Raw genomic sequence first — 22197 nt, 5'->3', positions numbered from 1 at the left:
ACATGATTTAATGACTAAATTGTTTGAAAGAATCCCTTTTGTAATACCCTGGTATCTTTTTGTTATGCTTTTCTAAATGCTGCCTATTCCTCATTTGGATATTGTCTCTAAACTGGAATGAAAGGACATTTTTCTCACATAATTTAAAAAATGTGATTAAGACCTAATGATAGAGAGGGATTGTGGATACAAACTTAGCCTTGGAGTCAGGGATTCCTAAGTTCAAGACCTAAATATAAATTTACACAAACATACACACACACACACACACACACACACACACACAGGCACACACACATATGCGCATATGTGTATGTATATATGGGAGATATTATGGATATAAAATATACATAATGTATCTCATGCACATACATATGTGTATACACACATACATATACATATATACATGTTTTAATTAATCTTTTTCTGACTCAATGATTCAGTGATTCTGAGCAAGTCACTTAACTACTCAGGACTCCCAGAAGTTCTTTAACATCATAACACTACAGAACAATTGCTGATCTGTTTTGGTAAAGGGAGATTCCTCATCAGGAGTTCATTACACTGAAATAAGTAGGAAAACTGGCTAATTATTGAAGGGAAAAATTTACCGTTGTAATTAAGTTTTAGTGACAGACTAAACACTTGAGTGAATATTTAAAATGAAAGGGATAATACTGTCTTGCATGTTTATAATACTTCATAGTATTATAAGGAACATTCACATAAATTATTATATTTAAAATTAACAGATCTATCAGTTTGGCTTATTTATCTTTTATTTCAATTTTTAAAAGTACACATTTTCCATTAGCATGCATTTTATTTAAATAAGGCTTTTGGACGAGATTCTGTGACTAAACTAATTTGACTTTTATGTATATTAAATTCTTGAGTTTACTAATTATGAATTTATGGACACAAAATTTTCTCATAGGTTATTTTAAAATTATTTTTAATATACTGTAATATAATACGTTTTATAGATCCTAGCTTCTTAAACTGTGGTTCACGGCTCCATAAGAGGTCTCATAACTAAATGTGGGGGTTGTGAAATTATGACTTATTATCAGTAAATGTTTGATTTGTATACATAATTTATATAACTATATACCTGGGGATCATATAAAAATTTCTCAAGAAAAAATGTATCATGAGTAGAAAGAGCTTAAGAAGTCTCTTCTAGATGATCTATTTTTTTAAGAACTACATATTTTTAAAGTGCCGATAATAGAACATGTTTCAATCTTTTCACTAGGTTTCATATCACTATGTATGATATTCTAATGTTTTTAAAATGAATATTTTTATCTGGTAAAAAAACATTTGCAATGCCATTTACTGAAAAATAATAATAAATCACTATCAGAAAGTTAAACTATTTAAACTTTTACCTTAAAAAATCCTTTAACGCAGGTTATGGCTACACAATAATTTATTTTTTGCTAATAGTTCACAAATCTTTGGTTTCACTATAGTATGCATGGCATTGGCCCTGTATTCTCAAAGTCTATGCCAAGGCCATGCTATGGACAGCAAACTCTGGAAAATACTCCAAAGAACATCTCATTGACAAACTATACATTGATTGTCTGGGGACCATCTTAGCTAAATTCAAAAGTGCCTATCTACTAAGAGCTGAGGAATGAAACTAGATTTTTTGAGAACTAAAACTGAAGTATATACTTGAGTGTTTGTGTTCAACATTTGGTTTATCTTTATTAGTTTCACAAACTTCAGATAGGTCAACCCCCCTTACAGTATATTGAACTCAAAAAGTCTATCAGAATTCTTTTCTTATATTGGAATTTTCTTACATTAAATGCTGCTTGAAACATAGGTAACAGACAATAAGTTGAAAGACTTGAAAAATTGTTCCCTGATCATTGCATCAAAGGCATTTAAATGGTTTGGTGGATAGAGGCTTGGAGTCAGAAAGATCTGAGTTCAAATCTGATCTCACATGACTAAATGACGCTGGGCAAGTCATTTAACCCTGTTTGCCTCAGTTCCTCTTCTGTAAAATGAGCTGCAGAAGAAAATGGTAAACCAATATAGTATCTTTGTCAAAAAACCCCAAAGGGAACCAGAAAAAATCAGACATGACTGAAACAATTGAAAAACAATAATTATAGAAGTACATAAGTAAAATGCAATATATATTTATTCTCTCTGGCTGTGCGTGTGTGTATGTGTGTGTGTGTGTGTGTGTGTGTGTGTATGTGTGTGTGTGTATATATATATATATATGTATATATATAACTATAAACATAGATATAGATATATATCTTTGGGGGACATAAATATTTATAATATAAATATCATAAATAATATAATACTTATGTATAATAAATTATTAAAATTTAAATCAATATATTAAATATTAAGTATAAATTTTCATATAATATAAATGCACAGCACTTAAATATTTACATATATAATATATTTAAATCCTTAAAGGAATCTTTTTATAAGTCAAATACTATTTTGTAAAAATCTTATTACCATATTTCTGTAATTCTCTATTAATAAATTTGATAAAATTAAAATACAAACCCATAATATTACAATTTCCATGAAGTGTTGGATTATTAATAAGTATTAGTTTTACCTGATAAATGTAGATGGCCAGAGTGGCACAGTAAGCAAATCTGTCTCCGCTGGCTGCACAGACATCTTTGTTCCAAGGCTGACACCCAGCAGCCAACAGACCCACTTGCTTGACTTGGGACATCTTTAACTAGAACAGAGAGAGGTGTGAAGAAATACCAGAATCATTTCCATTGTTCAACAAAACTGTGATAAATTATTCCATTGTGCTATAATAGCCAGAGAGGTTATAAACATATACAGAAGCCCTAGAAAAATCTACTTTCACATATTCTTTTTCCCCTATTTTAATAGCTTTTTATTTTACCAAATACATGCAAAGATGGTTTTCAACACTGACTTTTGCAAAAACTCATATTCCAAACTTTTCTCCCTCCCTCCCTCCCTCCCTGCATTCCCTCCTACAGATAGCAAGCAATCCAATATAGATTAAACATGTGCAATTCTTCTAAGCATATTTCCATATTTGTCATACTGTGTAAGAAAAATCAAGTCAAAAAGTAAAAATAAAAACAAACATGAGAGGAAAAAAAAAACAAGAAAATAAACAAGAAAATAAGGTAAAAATACTATGCTTTGATCTATATTCAATGTCCAGTTCTCTCTCTGGATGAAGATATTTCTTTCCATCCATGACATTTTTATTTTGACAAGGCAAATGGGATTAAGTGACTTGCCCAGGATCACACAGATAGAAAGTATTAAGTATTTGAGGCTGGATTTGAACTCAGTTCTTCCTGACTTCAGGGCCAGTTGTTCTATTCACTCTACCATCTAGTTGCCTCTCACATTTCCCCTGATGACTCTATAATCTGTTCCTTTGGGATAATGGGGGAATTGCCTACTTAATTCTATTTCTATATTTCATAATACTGAATCAGAAAAATTTTCTCAGCTTGAATGTCAGTACCTTCATATCAAAAGATAGTTATATTTTCATCTTTTAATTACTTTGATGTTTAGGAGACCTTTTCTGATCATTCTCTCAGTTGATTATTTCTTCAGAATAATTGGAGAATAGAGCCCTATATTTATAAGGTGCTTAATAGTAATTTTTATTAAATATTTATCACATTATCCCAGTGTACACTTTTCTATAGACTGGTTCTATGATTATATTGGTATAGGGAACTCCAAATGAGAGAACTCTCTCTACCAATTCAGAAGACATCAACATTACAATTTATATTATAAAGAGCTGCCTGGAACACTGAGAGGTTAAGTAAGTTGCTCTGGTTCACAGAGCCAAAATGTGTCAAAGGTGGGGTGTGATTAACCAAGTCTTCCTAGTCTTCCTAACTCTAAGGTCACTCTATCCATCATGCCAAACTACGTTTCTCAAAATTAAAGTCAAAAATAATAATATAACCTGTGATTTAGTTTATATACATATATGTGTATGTAGATTATATATATATACATGTATATATATATACATACATATATATATGTATGTATATATATACACACACACATTTACAGACAAATATGTAAGCAATGTAAATGGTTAATCTCAGAGAGAAGGCACTAATAGCTAAATCTGGGGGGTCAGGGTAGAAGGAAGAGACTGGCAAAAGCCTTTTGTAAATTATCTGATTTGAGTGAAGTCTGGAAAAACAAAGACAGCTAAGAGGCAGAGGAGAAAAGGGAAAATATTCGATGCACAGGGTTAAACAGTGAGATACAGAATCAAAAGATGTATTGTCATTGGATCTTATGGTATATGGAGGAGAGGAGAGTGTAAAAAGGCTAGAAAAGTAGGAAGAGCCAGGTTATAAAGGGTTTTTAAAAGCAAATGGATTTATATTTGACCCTGTAGGTAAAAGGGGACACTGGAATATATTAACTGGAAATGGGAGTAGTATAGTTAGAATTGTGCTTAGGAAGATTACTTTGATAACTCATAGAAGATGGACTAGAAGAGAGAGAGCCTTGGGAAGACCAAGCAGAAGGCTATTCATTATTAATAGTTCAGGTGTGAGGTTAATGAAGGCCAAAGAATTTTGTGAAGATAGAAATAATAAGATTTGGCAGCAGGTTAGATATATAGAGTACGTATGAGTAAACAGATTGCAAGGCTGGATGATTGGAAAGATGGTACAGTACCTTCAACAGTAACAAGGATGTTGTAAAGAAGGGAGAATGGGTGGTGGTGGGTGGTGTGTGAATGTTTTGACTTGATGAGTTTGCCAGTTTAAGATATCTAGTATATAGTTGATAGGAGACCAGAGGTCAAATAAGTAAATAAATCTGAGAATCATTTGCAGAAAGATGAGAATTAATATTATTCACTCCATTTCTCTCACACAAATATTCATCAATAAAGGTTTCAGCTTACTCATGCTTAGCATGCACCTTTCAAATTTTCTATAAACTTTCTTACACTACTTCTCATTGCTTTATGAGATGACATTGCTTATAACATTCTCACTATCAACTTTTGGAAGATTCCGGAAATGAGTCATAGTCTAAGCATTGCCTTTGGTTACTATAGAATCAACTTGGCAAGGGGCTTCAATGATTGCTGGTTAATGTGGTTTCAAACCTTTCTTAGTTTTTTCTTTATGATATTTCTTTTACATCAAATTGTCATAGGAAGTGGTAATAATTGGTGTTGATATGCATTATTTTATCCATTTTTCCATTCTATGGAAAGTTTTTTTTTTTTTTTTTAATGGATCTGGTTGGTTGCTTCAACTATACACCCTAGTTTATTTTATTTCATTCTTTTACTTTAGTATTGATTGATCCACTCTAATAAGTTCTTGTCAGAGTTACTATTTGTATTTATAAAATATTTGTTTTAAAATCTACTTCATATGTAGGAAGTCCTGCAGACTAAAATAGAATTATTTTAATTTCTTTTGTATTACCTAGTGCTTATCATGTCTGGAACCTCCTAATTCTGGTCTCAAAAAAAAAGTTTTCATAACACTTAAGTGGGAGGTTTCAATATAAGAATTTAGCCTCATAAACAATTTCTTCAACTTTTTTTCATTTTTCCTCCACATGTTCACTTTTGCACTGAAGTCATAATGTACTAAAGTGTACAGGTATTATCAAGATTTTTAAAAGGCCTTATCAAAGTTGTCATAGAATTTTTCTACTTCCTCATACTTTTTATGACTTGAAGTTGTAGCTATGGTGGAGATTTTTTGCAAATGTTTATTATGAACACTACATGATATGATATTTCATGTTGCTTTAAGTTGCAGAATAAATTGGCTTTGTAAACTTCTTTATCTGTTGGGTTGGGTTTTTTTTTTGAAGGAGAATCTATGAGCCATCCTTTCATTAATCAATAACTTCATTATTTTGTTATTTATTTATAAGGATAATATTAAAATTTATGTAATTAATTTCCTTCATCAATATACTTACAATTTGGTCACTAACCAAAAAATCAAAAACCCAAAAATTAATGTTAATTCCAAAATCTATACAATTCTTGACTCCCTTACTCTTCATTTATCCCCTGACACTATCACTGCTAAAGTGAAATAGGATATACAAAATTAAGAGACATTTTGTATTTTTATTTGTTTCATGGATTACTATGGTCAAAAAATTCATTTTTAAATGGCTAGTCCACTGATGATAAGATTCATACTTAAGTTATTATCCACCAAAAGCAAAAAGAAGACATAATTTCTAAGTCTTTCCAATATGACAGACTTTTCACTTCACTGGAACAGCCTATGAAGAACTGGGGTTCTTCTCAATAGAGAAATTTTAAATCTAAAATGTCACAACTCAATAACGTCAATAACAGTTGATATAAAACGCAGAATTTTCAGGGAATATATTTTGGCCCATTATGATTTTGACTAATTTTAAATCCATTACCCCTCAAATAAAAGTATGGCTTCCAAACTGAGGAAGCCAAACTAAACATCTTAATGATCACTTGATGCAGATCACATCAATTTATAAGGCTCTATTAAAAACACAATTAAACAGCATCTTAGTGCTCATGGAAATGTTCTCTAATGATATTAAAATGCCCATTGGATTTGATATATAAAAAACATCTTAAATACATTAAATAAAAATGGAAACTGAATGTTTTAGTTTAGAAAATATCCTTAACTTGATCTCTCTCTCTCTCTCTCTCTCTCTCTCTCTCTCTCTCTCTCTCTCTCTCTCTCTCTCTCTCTCTCTCTCTCTCTCTCTCTCTCTCTCTCTCTCTCTCTCTCTCTCTCTCTCTCTCTCTCTCTCTCTCTCTCTCTCTCTCTCTCTCTCTCTCTCTCTCTCTCTCTCTCTCTCTCTCTTTTTTCCTGAGGCAATTGGGATTAAGCGACTTGCCCAAAGTCACACAGCTAGGAAGTATCAAGTATTGGAGGCCAGATTTAGAACTCAGATCCTCCTGACTTCAGGGCTGGTGCTCTATCTTCTCCACCACCTAGCTGTCCTACCTTGATCTCTTTCAAGCTTGACAGGTCAAGCATAAACCCTTTAAAGAGAATTAGCTGTGGCCAAATATATAAAGAGACTCACCAAGATGCTGAAACCAAAACTCAATAGGAAGAACAAATTTAAAGTAAATATTTCTTATACAATACCAGTTTTAATGTATTCTTTTTAAAAGATAATATGAGGGGAGGGCAGATAGGTGGTGCAGTGGATAAAGCACCAACCCTGAAGTCAGGAGAACCTAAGTTCAAATCTGTTTCAGAGACTTAACACTTCCTAGCTGTGTGACCCTGGGCAAGTCACTTAACCCCAATTGTCTCAGAAAAAAAAAAAATGTCCCACATAAGTAAATATACATGAATTCAATCAACAATATGTTAACAAAGAAATATCAAGATTAATGGCTAGGGGCAGCTAGGTGGCGCAGTGGATAGAGCACCAGCCCTGAATTCAGGAGGACCTGAGTTCAATTGTGGTCTCAGACACTTAACACTTCCTAGCTGTGTGACATTAAGTAATTTTACTTAACACCAATTGCCTCAGAAAAAAAAAAAATAAATAAATTAAGATGATTGTCTTTAAGGAGCCTAGCCTTAATGATCAATGTAGATTATGCAAGGAAATCACTGGATTTTTTTTGGAGGGGTGTCTATGTTTTCTTTCACAGCATGACTATTATGTAAATATTTTGCATGAATATTTTAAATAAATAAAATGTATAATTTTTATTGAGTTGTTTGCATTCTCAATGGAGGCTAGGGATGGAGGAAGGGAAAGAATCTAGAACTCAAAGTCTTAAAAATAATTGTTTAAGATTGTTTTTACACATAACTAGAGAAAAAATTACAAAATTAAAAAAAAAAAGAAAGTCAGATGTCAGAAGAGATTCTTTCATTACAATAGTTAGTTTATATATAAACATTGTTTAAAATGAAGCACTATATGCATATGAACTCTAATATCCTTGATTATACATTATTCTACAGTAGAAAAGTATTACCTATTCATTTTTGTCAATTTATCAGGTGGCAAAATTTTTTTTAAAAAGAATCTCTATCTCTAAGCAAGAGAACTTGTAAAATTCTCCTGTCACTTCTCACCATATGTGTTTGTGTATAGTATTTTCAGTTTATTCTTCTTTGAAATAAAAATGTAAAAATAAACTCATTGTATAACTACATTTAAGACAATTTGTTTGGCATTGAGCCAAATATTCAAAACTTTTGTTCAAACAAAAAAGTTCAACATTGAAATTAAGTTTATAACAACTCTAAGATACCACTACACACCTGTCAGATTGGCTAAGATGACAGGAACAAATAATGATGAATGTTAGAGGGGATGTGGGAAAACTGGAACACTAATACATTGTATACATTGTTGGTGGAGTTGTGAAAGAATCTGGCCATTCTGTAGAGCAATTTGGAACTATGCTCAAAAAGTTATCAAAATGTGCATACCCTTTGATCCAGCAATGCTACTACTGGGCTTATATCCCAAAGAAATACTAAAGAGGGGAAAGGGACCTATATGTACCAAAATGTTTGTGGCAGCCCTTTTTGTAGTGGCTAGAAACTGGAAGATGAATGGATGTCCATCAATTGGAGAATGGTTGGGTAAATTATGGTATATGAAGGTTATGGAATATTATTGCTCTGTAAGAAATGACCAGCAGGAGACTTACATCAACTGATGCTGAGTGAAATGAACAGAACCAGAAGATCACTGTACACTTCAACAATGATACTGTATGAAGATGTATTGTGATGGAAGTGGATATCTTCAACATAAAGAAGATCCAACTCACTTCCAGTTGATCAATGATGGACAGAAACAACTACACCCAGAGAAGGAACACTGGGAAGTGAATGTAAATTGTTAGCACTACTGTCTATCTACCCAGGTTACTTACACCTTCAGAATCTAATACTTAACGTGCAACAAGAAAATTGGATTTACACACACATATATTGTATCTAGGTTACTGTAACACATGTAAAATGTATGGGATTGCCTGTCATCTAGAGGAGGGAGTAGAGGGAGGGAGGGAGGGAGGGAAAAATTTGGAAAAATGAATACAAGGGATAATGTTATAAAAATTACTCATGCATATATACTGTCAAAAAAATTTTATAATTATAAAATTAAAAAAATAAAAAATAAAAAAAATTTAAAAAAAAGAAATTAAGTTTATATATAACCAGTGCTTTTGTTAAACAACTTCTAGTTTATAACTCATTTTATAAACAGTGTTACATATTTTTAAATTGTAAAATAAACTTAAAATGAAATATTTTTTAAAATATGAAATCTTAATAAATTTTTAAAAATAAAAATAAAAATATGAAGTCTTGCAGATAACAGTAATCACATGTGTTACTGTTATATTATTTATTCATTATGTTATATTTCCTTGTCTTTAATTATAGGTAGAATAAGACTTTCTATTTTATAGTTATACTTATGTAATATGCATTTCAATTTGGATCTTTGGGGGCAAAATTTAAATTTATCACAGTAGGTATTTTACTTTAGTGAAGCAATTGGGATTAATTGACTTGTACAGGATTATCCAGCTAGTGTTAATCCTATGAAACTGTATTTGAACTCATTCCTCCTGACACCAGAGCCAGTACTCTATCCATTGTGCCACCTACCTGAGCCCCACTGTAGGTATTTTAAACACCAATGAATAAATCTAATTATGTTAAGTGACTCACTGACACTCCAAAATCAATGTTCAACAGGCAGAACAAATTTAAAGCAAATAACCTCTACACAATGTTTTTTTTTAAATATTGTATTATTGATGAAAAGGGTTTGTAAAACAACAAAAACATAGACCAGAGTATTGTTTATAATTATCTAGGTCACACATTTATCTATACAAAGCTTAAGAAATTTTAAATAGATGCTACCATACAAAACATTCATAATCTTCAAACTTTGTAGAACAAAATCCCTCAAAATATAGAAATCTCAGCAGAAAACAAAATCAATCATGAGAGAATGGAATGCATCATGTAGCCTTACAACTGTGATGGATTTGGTTCTTTTTTAACAATGAAGTGATTCAAGGTAATTCCAATAAACTTGTGCCAATAGACTTGGAAAGTGCCATCCACATCCAAAGAGAGAACTATGGTGACTGGCTGTGGATCAAAGCATAGTATTTTCACCTTTTTGCTGTTGTTAAAATAAAAAAAATCAATAAATAAGAAGGAAATTGTATCCAAGATGCTTTCCCTGAGGCTATATCAAGAAGTAGGAAGAATAATGGAGAATAAAGAAAACAAGACTGCTGCTGCTGCTGCTGCTGCTGCTGATGATGATGATGATGATGATGATAGTCATGAAGATAATGTAAAAAACCTGTAGTAAATACTTTTGAAAGAAGTAGACATCACTTCACTGAATGATTGTAAAGAGCAATAATACGTATTCACCACTAGATATTGAATGTTGCCAAAATGTTGTTTACCTTTGGATAGAATTAATGAAACTATTACAATTCAAGAAAATAATCAAAAGGTTATCATGGCCAATATCTGCCTGAACTCAACTAACAAATATTGCTAAAGGGGTTGCAGATTGAAACATACAGATAGATAGATCTGTTTGTGGAAAGAAAGGGTTTTAGAATGCCAATTCAAAAAAAATTACTAGCCAGCAAAAATTACCTAATGCTCATTGTATGAAGTCTGGACTTAGTGGTAAATATGGATCATGAAAAAAAATACTGAAATATATATATATGTACAACACATTATTGCAGGCTATAAAATTCACCTACCCAATACATAGTCAGAAGTGATCTAGTGGCTAAGATTATTATATATATCAAAGGTTACTTAATATATGAGAACAAGATTACAGTGAGTCCTTTTCTGTCTTCAGCTAGAACTAGACCAATAACACAGACAGCTGTAACCCAGAATCATCTGGCACACAATATTGATTTTTAAAATGTTAACAATATTTGTAATTAGATATTGCCATCTCAAATACCAAATAATCCCAAGCTACATGGAATGAAAAAATTTCAAAGTATAGAGAGCTGTCTGAAAAGATTAAAATAATGTGGGAACAGAATTTTGTCTTGTTTACTATTGGAGTTACTGAGGATACTTTGAACCGCTACTGACAATGAGTTTAAATTCTGATACTTTTAGTCAATTAGTCAAAAAGCAGTTATTTTATCCCCCTGTGAAATAGTCTGTGGATTACTGAATATGAAGAAATGACATCAAGATAACAATTTGTTCCAGAACTAATTCTGATTCTCAAATAATAATAACAATAAATTATAATAGTCACCAAAAATTGCAGAAGGGTTATTCTTAAGGAACATAAACTTCATTTATTAATATAGCTCATGTTGGGAAAATAAATAAATTATGCAACACATCACTGCAGGCTACAAAAATTGAGTTTTTGCTAGTGAATTGAGTTATTGAGTTATTGCTAGGGAATACCTAGCAAGACATAATCTGGTACTTAGCATTATATATCAGAAACTTGTAAACTTTTTTGTGTTAATAAAGGACAAATTTCTATTCTGCAAATGGACCACCAAAAAATCCTATGGAACTCAGTCAATAAGCTATACTAAAAACTGGATAATTATCCCAACCTAAACTGTGAAGAGTCTACAATTATATAAATATAACAATGACCCAGAAAAATTTAAGAACGTTTTAAACAGAGCTTTCCATAACATTTTTAAAATATAGAGACCTAACAGGAGACAGAATTGAAGTACCCAGGCAAAAGAAAAACAAGGCAGCCAAAATAATGAAAAATTAAGTGCGTTAATTGCTAACTAGCAACTAAACCCCACCAGAACAGGGGAGTCAGCAAATGAGTGGTCTCAGGGCCACATATTTATAGGAAGAAGAGAGAGACATCAAAATGTTTCTTGATACATCTGTCATAATAAAGGAATTTCTATTCTAAACAGGAGGCCAAAAAAAAAAGTTATCACTCTAAGGGGGTCATTTTCAGGCAGCAGCAAGGAGTATTTCTTTAAGCTTATCAGGTTGTCAAGGACTCAGGTCTCTCAGGACAGCACATCTGGGAGTGTAAGAATGCCATCTGCAGTGGGGAGTGAAGAATTACTTTTAACTACAAAGATTCAAGATTATGTCTCTCGAAGTCCCATTTGGGGTACTTTTCCACTTCAGAATCATGACAGAATAGGGTGGATGTACCATCCTGTGATGGAACCTGAACCAAAGATGCTTTCAATGATTCTACAGAAGATGAGTTTAAAAGCTAACAGTTTTATTCAATTACAAAAAGCAGTTATTTTAATCTGTGCAATAGTCTATACAATTTAAGAAATAAAAGGACAGCAGAAGGATAATGTCTCATGGCCATTAACATTTGAACCCCATTGAACATGGGGTTAAACTTGATGTCAGAGGTCTTTTACAATGAAATAATTCTATTTCAATTGAATAAGATTATAAAAAATAAGTAATTCAATTATGAAGCACATTTGAATTAGGTAATATGTTTGATTAAAGACCTATAGATTGCAGATGAAGAAACAAGAGACTCAAAGAGGTTATGTGACTTCCTTGTGGTTACTAGGAGAAACAATCTCCTTCCTGTTGGTAGAGAGAAATAGCACAGAGGTGAAATAATGTTTATATTGTCAGAAATGGTAATTAAGTTTTGTTTACATATTTCTTATAATAAGGATGGCTCAATTAAAGAAGAATGGTTTATCAGAAAGATTCCAATTTTTTTAAAAAGTTATAAATAAAAATTATTAATTATGTAAAAATGTCACTTGTACCTAATTCATACAGAAATACTGACATTACCGAGACCTTGAAGATATGATGGTCAGTTTATCTACATGAGTTCCAGCTGTATAAGTAGTTTCTCAGTCAAGTGTAGACTGACACCTCTCTTGACTCCCAAGTTATACACAGAGAGTTAGGTTTGGCGTACAAATAACAAATTATCTCATCTGGAGGGAGCACTTTATCTTTGACATGTGTGTTTAGGGTTTCTTAAATACTCTCTGTCTAATGTTTCTAGAAAATATAGCAAATCAAGATGTTTAACATCTACTAACATCTTTCAACTCTGCTTGACTTCTCTAACTCTTTGTCTACTTTAGTTCAGATTTCCCTTCCTCCCTCTACCCCTCAATCTACCCTTCCCTCTATTCCTCCTTCCTCTTCCTCTTTTTTCTTCTCTTATTCCATCTCTCTCTCTCCCTTTCTCCTCTTCCCTTTTTGAGATAGGAAGAAGTGATTTTAGACCTAAGAATCATTTCAATTAATACAACCCATTAAGATCCTTCACTCTTTAAACAAATTGTTACAACTTGTATTATTATTTTTCATTACAAATATATAGTATGTCATTAGAAGTCATGACATTGAATTTGGAATCAGAATGTTTGGGTTCAAATTCTGGCTCTACTACTGTGAACTCTACCTGAATGCACTCAGGTAAGTCAGTTAACCAGTTTGAGATTCAGTTCCCTTATATAAAAACATAGGGGTTAAACTAGATGTCAGAGGTCTCTTACAATGAAAAATTCTATAATTTGTGATTTATATATCTATGACATATAAGTACATAAATATCTATAACATCCATAATTTGAAATTTATTATATTATATGATTCTATAATGATTGTTGTGTATATCAAGCAAGTTTTTGTGAGCTGACCTCCTAGCCACCATTTATAAGATTAGCTCTATATTTTTAAAGTTTCAATCAAGAAATGTAATAAGAATACATGAAATGCAAAATATAAATTACAGACTGCCTATAATTTGTAAAATAAAATGTTACTTTGACCATTTTCATTTACAGACAGGTTTGGCAGTTTAAAATTCAACTTTAACCAAAATATTATATATATAGTATATTCATATATGGGGGGGTGGTTGAGTGTATAGTTATGATCTTACCTAATAAACTCTGTATTATTATTATAAACTTATTAATTTGATTCTGTATTTTATTCAGTGTCTATGCTATATTTATGAAATGCTATATTGTTACACAATTGGGAATACCTGTTCTTAAATGTTTAAGTTGGTCTTATATCTCATATCTTAAATTCTTTAAAACAATCAAGCTGGCAGTTGAATAGCTTGGCCAAGTCAAGAATGAAAATTATGAAGCATACTGAAGAAAAGTGGCAACCTATTGACATAATGTATCAAAACAATTCAGGACTCATTAGATTCTCTAATACAATACTCCCAATTATTTGTATTTTGAATCCAAATGATACATATGAATAATTTATAGGACTTGAGAAATTGCAGATAATTTTTATAAAATACTACAAATATAGACAGTAATCTGGCAGCTGTTCTTTGATAATGTCTACAGTTTCCAAGGAGATGAAAAAAATGACAAAGATTTTGTCAGTTTTGTATTAGCTCAAATTGTTAATACATTATTCTTAATTACTAAAAATAGAAATCAACATTAAATTTAATTTAAATTTACCAAAAATATATTAATAAATATGAAAATCTAACGACAACTTGCCTTATATATGCCCATATATGGTTGAACTATATAACACACACACACAAACAGAATAAATATTGTACATGCCTATGTTATTCCTACCTTGGAATAAATTCATTTGAGAGGGTACTACCTAAGTATTTCCATGACCAATCCAAAGCTTTGCTAATTCAAAAAATGTAATTCTTTTTTACAGCAACTACAAGTCACTTCACCAGAAAGGAACTAAATTCTGACTGTTCACTGAATAATGTAGATTTGCTACAGAAAGAAAGTGAGCATTGTCAGGCCACACACAAATCGACAATGTCAGTAGCTTGGCAACTACATCCCTTTAAGAGATGCTATTTTCTTTTTTTTTTCCTTTTCCTTTTTTTAAAACTTTACCTAAACTCTTGTTCTTGCTCTCTTTCTCAATAATAAGCATTTTATATATTTGCTATATGGTTTTATTCAACATGGAAGAAAAGCCTTTTTTATTGATGATGTAGTTTGGACATAGGATCCAGATAATTCGTCCAATACCATTAGTTTATGAATGAAAGGTATTCAATCCAATCCAGGACTAAATGTATGTATGTAAATTGTTATTGCATATAGATATATTAGCTTGCCTTTCAGATATTGGGTAATGTGAAGATATGAATTTTAAATGTGAAAATAACATTTTCTTGTGCATCTAAGATGCTCAAAGTAATTCTTAAAAAACTAAAATCAAGTTTTTAAAAATATGAAATCATAATAATTTATAGTGGTCTGATAGAATTTTAATGCTTCAAACATCTATTTTATATTTATGATGGATTTATAGAAAAAAATTTCAGATGAATTCCTGAAATTCATTGAAATTCCTGTCACTGTAAAGAAAATTTAAGAATAATCACTAGAGAACACAATACCTCTATTATATGATAAACTTAGATATAAAAAATATATATATGTAAAAAACTAGAAAATAATGAGCAGGATTTTTATGATTTAATAGATAAATACAATGAAGATTTTGACTATTCCTATCATTCTGACTTAAAACATATATTTTCAACATAAAGCACTGTTCAAAAATTCTATTATCACACAAAGCTGCCAAAGCATAAAGACAATCTGATAATTTTCATGTCAGAATAATAGTCCCAGGTATAACATGTGAATCTTTTAAATTTTTCTGAATTAAAAATATTCTAATAAGAATTTTTCTATATGTAGTCCACTGGGATGTACTTGTTGCTATGTTTTCTATTTGAAATTGATTTCATACAATATATATTTGCAATATGACATTTAGTTCCTGCTACTATTGACCCATTTTTGGGAATCACTAAAGTAGTGCTACTAAACACGGAACCTGAAATATTTTGCCCATTTAATTATAAGACACTTCTACTTTATACAGAAATTTCATGACTTCCTGCCCCAAATCCTTTTTGAAAGGCTATTAGGTCTACATTGCACAATAGTGCTTCTCAAATTCAACCCCTTCTTAGTCTCAGCTCTGCCCTACCTGATTTTTTTCCAAGTCTAAAACATGACTAACTGGTGCCAATTATTGAAGAAAAAGGCAAATAGAAAAACAAAAGGTTTAAAATTATGGGAAATGTAGGTAGCAGCAACAGAGAGAATTATAAGATAGGAAACTTGGTAGAAAAAGGGAAATAAATCATTATTCTTAATTATCATGCATTAAAAAAATTCAGTGAAATTCTGATACAACTGAATGTTTTCTGTGTTTTTGGTTGTTAATACAGAAAAGGACAAAAATACCTTTATCTTATGATTTTAAAAATTGAAATTTTTTTAAAATCACATTTTTATGTAACATTAAAAGGTGCTGTTTAAAATAGAATTTTCTTTTATTATTGTAGTAATAACAGGTCAAACTAGCTGAAAGTCTTTTTAAAATACCATCTAAAGGTTGTCATGGCAATTACTCTATAACTTCAAAATGTAATTAGGGTATCCTAAGATAGTACAGAAATCAACTACAATTTGAAGCTCTGCTTGGGAAAAGAATGTATTCTATTTTATTTAAGTACCATACAATTATTCTGCATCCCAGTATATGTTGTTCTTAGTGTATAACTTTTTAAAATGTTATTTTCACATTTAAATTCTTTATGTAAGTTTAAATAAAACAAAACTGTAATGTGGAAGAAACTGAGGCAAGATAGAGATTAGAGAGTATTTAATATTTTATTTGAAAGGGAGAGATTTACTGGGACCAAATGGATCTAGGGCTGAATGAGACTATGTTCTCCAAGAATCCAGCAAACAATCTGAGTTCTCAATGACATATATATACACGGCTCAGATACAGGGAGTAGACAGAGGCAGGATCAAAGTCAGGTTGCTGAGAGCGGGAGGGAACAGGACTCTGACAGGGTGGAGGGAGGCAGGGCACTGGAGATGGGGATGACATAATGGGGGGGTGGCACCCCAGAAACGGGAGAGGCATCTTGATAAGACATTATCTGATATTCTGATAGCTTAGGATGGGGAGAGGCATTCTGATATTCTAAAATATAAGATCTTTTATTCTTATCAAATATTCTGATGATTAAGAGGGATGGTTTTGCAAGATTGAGCAGAACAATTAGAAAATGAGGCATGACAATTAGGGAAACTGGGTTCCTTTCTGCCAATTGCACCCAGTTACTGAGGACCTCATAATTAGTACTCTCCTCCCAAATTTCTTTCTGTTTTCTATACATTTTGCATATACTTATTTATGAGCAGAGGAGCAGCTAAGTGGCTCAATGGATAAAACACCTGGACCTAAAGTCATCAAGACCTAATTAAAATTTGGCCTCAGCCACTAGCTGAGACTCTGGGCAAGTCACTTAATCCTTTCAGACTCAGTTTCTTCCTCTTTAAAATGCGAGATAATAATAGCACCTACCTCCCAGGATTGTTCTCAAATGAAATAGTAATTTATTAAGTACTCAGAACAGTGATTGGCACTATATAAGCACATAAATGTTAGCTATTGTTATTATATGTAATTTTGAGGTAGATAAAAGAAATTGTTCTTTCTCTCTCTTTAATTCCACAGACAAGCTTCATCATCTTCACCTGCAAAGTTAACTACAGCCATGCTTGGACATAGACCCCTGCTGTTACAGATCATCTCATACATACTGACAATCATTATATTGGGGCTGATATCACTCAAATCCCAAGTTCAATATTGCATTGCATCCTTTGGGCACTTTTCCCCCCATAAGGTCAGTAGTGGGGATTTAAAAAGGTACCATTCACACATGCAAGATCTAAACTGTTCTTTCATGATTGCTTCTCAATTGATGTTGCTGTGAAGCAGCCAGAAGCTCTCACAGTCTCTCAGAGTATGATGCATTGAAAGAGTGTGTGAGCTTCTATATATCCTAGCGCTATTTAGTTTTTACATGGTCACTCAAATTAAGGTTCACAAAAATCCCAGCAACAATCCTAAGCACCTTCAGACATTCTTCCTAACTCTCTCTTATACATAATCACTGACACTTCAAACTCCCCAAATCCCTAGCACATGTTACATTTTGTGGCAGTTGACAGTCTTATTCTATTTTTTTTTTCAAGAAAACTTGATTTCTCTGCTCCAAGTACCCTTCACAAATTCAGGAATTAATCTCTACCACCACAGCTATTGAATATCCTTTGTTATTGTTGTTCAGTCTTTGGCTTATATTTGACTCTTCATAACCCTATTTGGAATTTTCTTGGCAAAGATATAAAGACTATTTTTAAAAACACATCTCATTTGGACATCTATATTTGTGTTGATGTGGCTCACTATTTTCCCTGTTCTAGGGAACTGAATGACTCCATGAGGATGGCAGAAGTATTCATGCCCTGTACTAAAGGAAACACATGGCAACAGCAACTCTGACTATCCCAATAGTCCCTGGAACTGGAGTAAGGGCAAAGAAGACTGACAGTGAATCCAGGAGCTACCCAAGAAAGGCTTTAAGAAAAATTAGAGAAAAGTGCTGTCTAATACCCTCTCTTTGGAGAATCTCATTTTGGGGATTTGCCAGCTTTCCCTGGATGGTGTTGATGAGGTGCAAATGATGAGGCTAGTGCAAGAATTGGGATGGGGAATGCCCTCTGGTCAGCGCAGATCCAATGCGAAAGAATTTGCAAACCCGAAAACCTATGGCAAAAAGGAATTTTATTGGCATTGAGAAGCCAGCTTTACCAGGAAGACAGACTTCTTAGAGGTAAGGTCCTGTTAGGAAAATGGCAAAGGTTAACATAAGAAGAGAATATCTTCACAGTGTGTTGGGCCCTGAGTGGGCAAAAGTCCTGGCAGGGCAGCTTCCTTAGCAAGCATAATCCTATTTCAGACTTCTGCAAAGATTTGGGGTACAGAGTTGTCTTTTATTAGTCCTCTGAGGCTCAGGCTTCAATGCCCCAGGCCTAGATTTCCAGTTAAAAAGAGATTACTTATCTTGGAGTTTAGAGTCACTCAATAGGTATCAGGCTGAGATCGCCAACTGAATGAGACCACTTACGTTGGGAAGGGTGTTGTCTGGGAAAGGCATGCTTTTCCCAGGGGAGAACCCTTCTTTCAGAGTGCTACTGACTTATTTTTAAAGGGGACATAGTTTCAGGGTTTACCCCCATCAATTTTCTCTACACACTGAGACTGAGACTATAAAAAACTGTCTTCTCTTCACCCAAAGAAAAAACATAGCAACAAAAATTGTTGTGTGGAAGCAGCATCTCTTTAGAGAGCTTTAATCTCAAGAACTTTGGTTATCATGCAAATTAAATTAGGTAAAATTGGTAAAGCCCTTATTCCAGCCTTTATTATACATATCTATCTACATTTCTCCCCCAAAGACCCTTATTTTTAATTGCACTTATATAAGCATATGAATTATATAAGCATAAAACCTCTCAGTCTCCCTATAAACTAATCCTATTGTTTGGAAAATAGCCTAGATTTATTTAATTTATGCAACAGATACGAAGGGAAGAAAAGTGAACAGGAGAAGAAATATTAATTGAATAAGGTACCCATATATTTCTGGTTCCTATTCGCACTGACTGGACAAAAAGTATTTTTGTAAGAAAGAAGGGTAGAGAAAAACTATCTTCCCCCTTAAAAAAAAACAAAAAAAAAAAAAAAAAAACTGATCATGTCAATAGCCAAATATTAAATTTCGGAGACCCAAGCTTTTTTTTTTTTTTTCCCCTACCCTATTTCCTCATCTAATCTCTCAAGGACAGAGCTAGCTGAAGATAGAATTAACATTCTTCTCATTCTGGATATTGCTATTCCATCCAACAAGATCAGGCATCTAATCTTAGATGAAATTCCTAGTCCATTGTCTTTAAATCAGGCTTGGGTGGGGGATATAGATTATTTGCCTATATTCACCAAAATTAGGGGTGGTCTGGGTGTAGAGAGATTTTTTTTGTCTAAGAGTGACCTGCTGTCACTCAGTCCCTCAATGGAGTGAGCCCACTTCTTATTGTAATATTCATTCTCTCACTGTTAACCAATCAGAATTAATTGCTGTTCTGGGAACACCTACTTTTCTAAGGGTACATAAATTGTGAGCCCATTGCCAAGAGTGGTCTTTGAATTTGAGAGTGCCACTGACTTCTTTTATAAGTATCATGTTAGCCTTATTCAAAAAAATTTTTGAATTACCCAAAAACTATGTCTCTTGAATTTTTTTTAACATACCTAAAACCAGGAAGCCATGGTAGCATGAAGAGCTAAACTTATGTATTTAACTCTAATTGTCAGCAATTGTTGAAAATTAGCCTTAAAAATATCTTCACCTGTAAATCTGCTTAGACCCTCAAATTAAAAACAAGTATAAGAAAAAGGTTAGTAGAGTTACTAGTTAGAAAACTTCAAAATACAGTGTAGGTCATAGTAAAATGCCACTGTCTACTTATAAACTATTAACATTGAGGAATTTGGAGCAATATAAAGAGAAGTATGTGGCTACCTGTAGACTTCTGTTTTCTTTGTAATGTTGCTTTAAAAGATAACTTTTCTAATAAAATCTGATTGTGATCATGAATAAAATAGCTTTTGTCTTGATCATAGAGGGTAAATTTTTCTAAAAATTGATACTGATTTTGCATAAAGTTAATGATCACAATTATTAAATCTGTCTTCCATAGGGTGAACTTACAGGTCTGACTATTAAAAAGTTAAAAAGATCACCACCTAGTGATGGTTTATTAGAGAAGTATGTCTTGATATTAGGTTTTGAAATTATAAAAATGTATTTAATTTAAAAAGTTATAACTTCTCAAATCTAAAATACTTGTGAAAGTTGCAAGCCATTTTGCTTTAAACTATCTTTTTAAAAAGGGGAGAGATAGATAATTTAAAATTAATTATATTTATTAATTTGTTTAGTAAATGTTCTGGTTATCTTATCAAATGAGAAACATAATGAAAATTAATTTCTAGACTACTTGTTCCATAATGCTCTCTTTAAAGATTCTTTCATGAACTATTTGCCAGTTTTGCCAAAGTTTGTAAAATAAGCTGTAATTTACATTTATATACAGGTGATTTTAAATCTTCAGACACAAATACACATTTTAAAAATTCTCCTTTTGATTCAACTGACAGTAAAGGATTAATTCATACATTAAAAAGATAAAACTACAAATAGTTAAAAAAAAAAAAAGGATTAGAAGGAAATTACAATAATCACAGATCAACTGTCATGGAGAAAATCAAATCAATCAAGTAAACTAGCATTTTGTGAAACACCTAATAAATTCCAAACACTGTGTTAAGTACTAGAGGACACACACATACACAAATTTAGAAAGTAAGCATATTCCATAGTGCCTATATTTACTGGAGGCAGAGGAATTACACACTAGTTATCATGAGCATTAATTAGCAACAGAAACAAGGCACTAGTGGGAGTGTTGAGTCCATTAGTCCTAAGCAACCAGCAAATTCAACTTCTGTTCTAAGTATGTTGTCATACTTCTTACCTAACTTGATTGAGTGGGAATCAGAGATCTCAAGAAGCAAACATGTTCCTCCTTTTGTGGTAGAAAACAATTTACTTCAGAATTCTAGTGAATCTAAAGATCTCAGTTGGTATTTGCTTCAGTGGTACAGATTTTAGCCCATCCATGCCTTGTTGGGATTTTAAGGACTCTGGTTCACATCCTGCCATTAATTCTCTATTGAAATTTTCCCATTGCTTTGGAGGTTTTCCTCTAAATTTCTTTTACATTTTATGAGTATCATTGTGGCATTTGGAATCTGTTCTCTTTCCTCTCATCCTTACTACATTACCAATCTACCTCCTTTTACAATTAATTATTCTGTCCCAGAAAAATATTGTTTTAAGTTGTTCTTGATAATATATTGTCACTTACTCATGCTGATTATGCTTTTATTTCATCACTCATCACCTAATTTGGATTATTTGACGATTTTAGTATTTTAAGACATAGTCATACAGCATTATGAGATAAATACTGGCATGAAAAAGATGAGGCTTTGTTTCAGAGAATATTATTGGATTGTTGAAAGCATTGTGCAGTTTATCTTACTGCTATTCTATTCTAGATGAACCTCCACAGTTGGACTGAGTTCACATTCCAGGTAAGTCACAGCCCAGGTAACAGACTTTCTTCCATTTTGTTTTTCTTACATACATTTTTAG

General features: G+C 32.2%; 1 protein-coding gene across 4 annotated transcripts in view; it reads right to left on the bottom strand.

Annotated features, from left to right (window-relative positions):
• Window positions 1-22197, bottom strand: part of WDR17 (WD repeat domain 17) — a 129319-nt gene that overhangs the window by 84661 nt on the left and 22461 nt on the right. For all 4 annotated transcript variants that reach the window (XR_012483202.1, XR_012483203.1, XM_074273447.1 and 1 more), the window contains exon 2: window positions 2612-2740. Coding sequence is in view for 2 of the 4 variants with exons in the window: in XM_074273447.1 (XP_074129548.1) it covers window positions 2612-2740 (129 nt within the window). In the remaining 2 variants the exon portion in view is untranslated. The remainder of the gene's footprint in view (window positions 1-2611; window positions 2741-22197) is intronic.

This window comes from Sminthopsis crassicaudata, chromosome 6 (assembly GCF_048593235.1).
Source record: "Sminthopsis crassicaudata isolate SCR6 chromosome 6, ASM4859323v1, whole genome shotgun sequence".
NCBI lineage: Eukaryota > Metazoa > Chordata > Mammalia > Dasyuromorphia > Dasyuridae > Sminthopsis > Sminthopsis crassicaudata.
The sequence above is the reverse complement of the archived record's forward strand: the minus strand, read 5'-3'. Positions and strand labels throughout refer to the sequence as shown.